Here is a 2,657-nt window from a genome sequence, read left to right on the forward strand (position 1 = left end):
ACACAAGTACGCTACGAAGGTCCTTGACCGCTTTAGCGGCTAGATCCCTTTTTCAATTGCAACACCGGCAGACCGGAACGTTAAACGCTCCGAGAACAGCCAACCTAGCAGTGAACCAGAGAAAGATGCGATGAAAGACATTCAGTATCGCCAAGCCGTAGGTAGTGTCATGTACTTAATGGTAGGCACTAGACCCGACATGGCATTCTACATGCGTGAAGTCAGACAATTCCTAGCTAATCCGGGAATGGAGCACTGGAAAGCAGTCATTCCCGGACACAAGTATCTGTCAGGAACCAAAGACTATGGTCTTCTTCTGGGAGGCTCGTCCGACATCACACGTGAGAATCTAGCTGAGCTTACAGTGACTCGGACTACGCCAACTGCCCCGACACAAGACGTTCTGTCGGAGGTTACGTTACTATGGTAGCAAGCAGTGCAATCTCATGGCTTTCACGAAAACACCACACTGTGATTCTCTCTACAACAAAGGCAGAATATATCGCCATTGTCACTGCATGCAAGAGATGATATTCCTCAAACTTCTCCACTCAGGCCAATACTATTTACGAGGACAATCAGAGCTGTATTAAAATTTCCTACAAACACGAACTACACGGACGATCTAAGCACACTCACGTAAGATACTGCTTTGTGCAAGAAAAAGTAGAGCGACACGAATTCACCGGCACTTATTGCAATACAAAAGAGATGATAGCTGACATCTTCACGAAAGCTTTAGATAAGCATCAGTTCAGAGAACTAAGGGCCAAGCTCAGGTTAAAACCCCTGAAAGCTGGAAACGGCCACTAAATGTAGAGTTACTACGGTAATATAACTGCATGAAGCGTATCTACCAATCGCGTTCTTTTAAAAAAAAATCCTCACTGGGTTTTATCTTCTTTTTTTTGTTCGCACAAGCTTTTCCCTCGTTGAGGTTACCCTGGTCAAGTACCGAATTATCTAGACACATGAGTTCAAATACAAATTACCATGCACAAAGCGATTATTTGCTGGGAAAGTTCATTATCGGTTAGGCAAACCCGCGGAAATCCTACCGATTCCTATCGTCTACTTAAAGACCTTGAACGGACGCAGAAATGCATCCACCGCTTCGCGGACGAGATCGGCTTACCTTCCTTCAAGTCGTAGATGAGGTGCTTGGTTCCTTGAATAGTCAGCACTGCTGCATGACCGATGTGGTGGTGATTGTAGGCTCCGACAATGTTGATACCGTCGTCAATCGGGATTTCTTCCAAAACCTGTGCACCACGCCGGCCTGGAATCGCATGGTTTATGGTGGCAATCTGGTTGTAGGCGAAGTCGCGACCAGCATCCCGAAGTCGACCCAGAAAGCGAGGTACAATCTTCCATCTTGCACCCTGCCTGAGGTCACGTCCGTAGCAAACGAGCTCATTGTCGACAAACTGGTCGGTATCCTGTTGCGTGATGATATCCGGTCTTCCTGCCAGTTCTGAGGCTCGCTTCAAAGCGTTAAACACGCATAGGCGGTCATCGGCTGCTCCAATCAATCCATGCCATCTTCTCTTCTGAACGTCTCGAACAAGGGCACTTCCAAGGCCTTCCAGTGGTCGACGAGGTCGATCTCTTCTTCGAAGCCGTCCTCCATGAGCTTACTTCTTGGTTCCCATGAGCGAATATAAAGCTTATTGCAGGATCTGTCAGGATGGCCCCAAAGCACCTGGTACTCGACTCCCATTGGCCCGTCGCGACGATTATTGAGGTATGCCACTTGCCAAACCTCAACGGTGGTGACCAACTTGCTGTCAACAGTGATGTCCCGACCAGTATAGTACTCTCCTGATATCGGATAGTATAACTGATCGGTCGCAGTAGTCGCACAGTCAGTCACACTGGACGCAGTGTCGGTCGCAGTAACCACACCGTCGGTTGTAGCAGACGATTCGCCGATTGCAACGTCGTTGACAGTATCACTGGTGACTTTGTCAATTACGACCCTGGCACGGTCCAATGTACAGCTCGCACATCGAGTCTGCGACTCAGTTTTGTTGAACGTGCAGATCCTACAGCCTTCGGTGGCATCTTCACGGCCTTTGTTGAAGCCCTTTTCGATGTACAAGTCTCAAACTCCACTTCTGTATGCTCTGCATACTCCGTTACAGTGGTTGCGGTCAGGGCGGGCACCGATTGGACTACCCGAGTCGTAGCGAGCACCTCCGAGGTCTCACTGGCTTCTGAAGCACCTCTGTCAGTAGCTACCATGTCCTCTGCAGCCTCCGAGGCTGTCGTTGGTGCACCTGAGTCAGGAGGGACGTTCGCTGCACGAACGGCGGCTCGAGCCTTCTTCCTAACTCGCAACTTCGCTGCCGAAACGTTCTCTCTTCTTTGCTTCTGCCTAGCAGCAACAGTCATAGTTCTCATTGGGCACAGTCTCGGAGTTCCTCCCCTGTGGGCGTGGCGCTCGTTGTCCTTCTTCCCTTGCGGGCAAGTTGGAGCAGCAACCATGCGGCTTCCCTGCGGGGGGAGGGGGGGGGGGGGCGTTTCCAAGACTGCAGGGAAATTTCTATTCAAAGTTTGGCCTCCTATAACAAATACACTAGTCACATGTGATCAAGATGTTCGGAGACAGGGAGGCTGTTGAAGTTATCTCCAAACATGATAATTACACGCAGTTA

General features: G+C 49.7%; 1 protein-coding gene across 1 annotated transcript; it reads right to left on the minus strand.

Annotated features, from left to right (window-relative positions):
• Window positions 1–1,064: 1,064 nt before the first annotated feature.
• PPTG_07720 (hypothetical protein) lies at window positions 1,065–2,487 on the minus strand (the record flags this gene model as incomplete). Its single annotated transcript, XM_008901994.1, has 3 exons — window positions 1,065–1,484; window positions 1,574–2,086; window positions 2,179–2,487. The coding sequence occupies 3 exons, from the start codon at window positions 2,485–2,487 to the stop codon at window positions 1,065–1,067; spliced, it is 1,242 nt and encodes a 413-aa protein (XP_008900242.1).
• Between the last annotated feature and the right edge of the window lie 170 nt (window positions 2,488–2,657).

Source organism: Phytophthora parasitica, assembly GCF_000247585.1.
Source record: "Phytophthora parasitica INRA-310 unplaced genomic scaffold supercont2.12, whole genome shotgun sequence".
Lineage (NCBI taxonomy): Eukaryota > Oomycota > Peronosporomycetes > Peronosporales > Peronosporaceae > Phytophthora > Phytophthora nicotianae.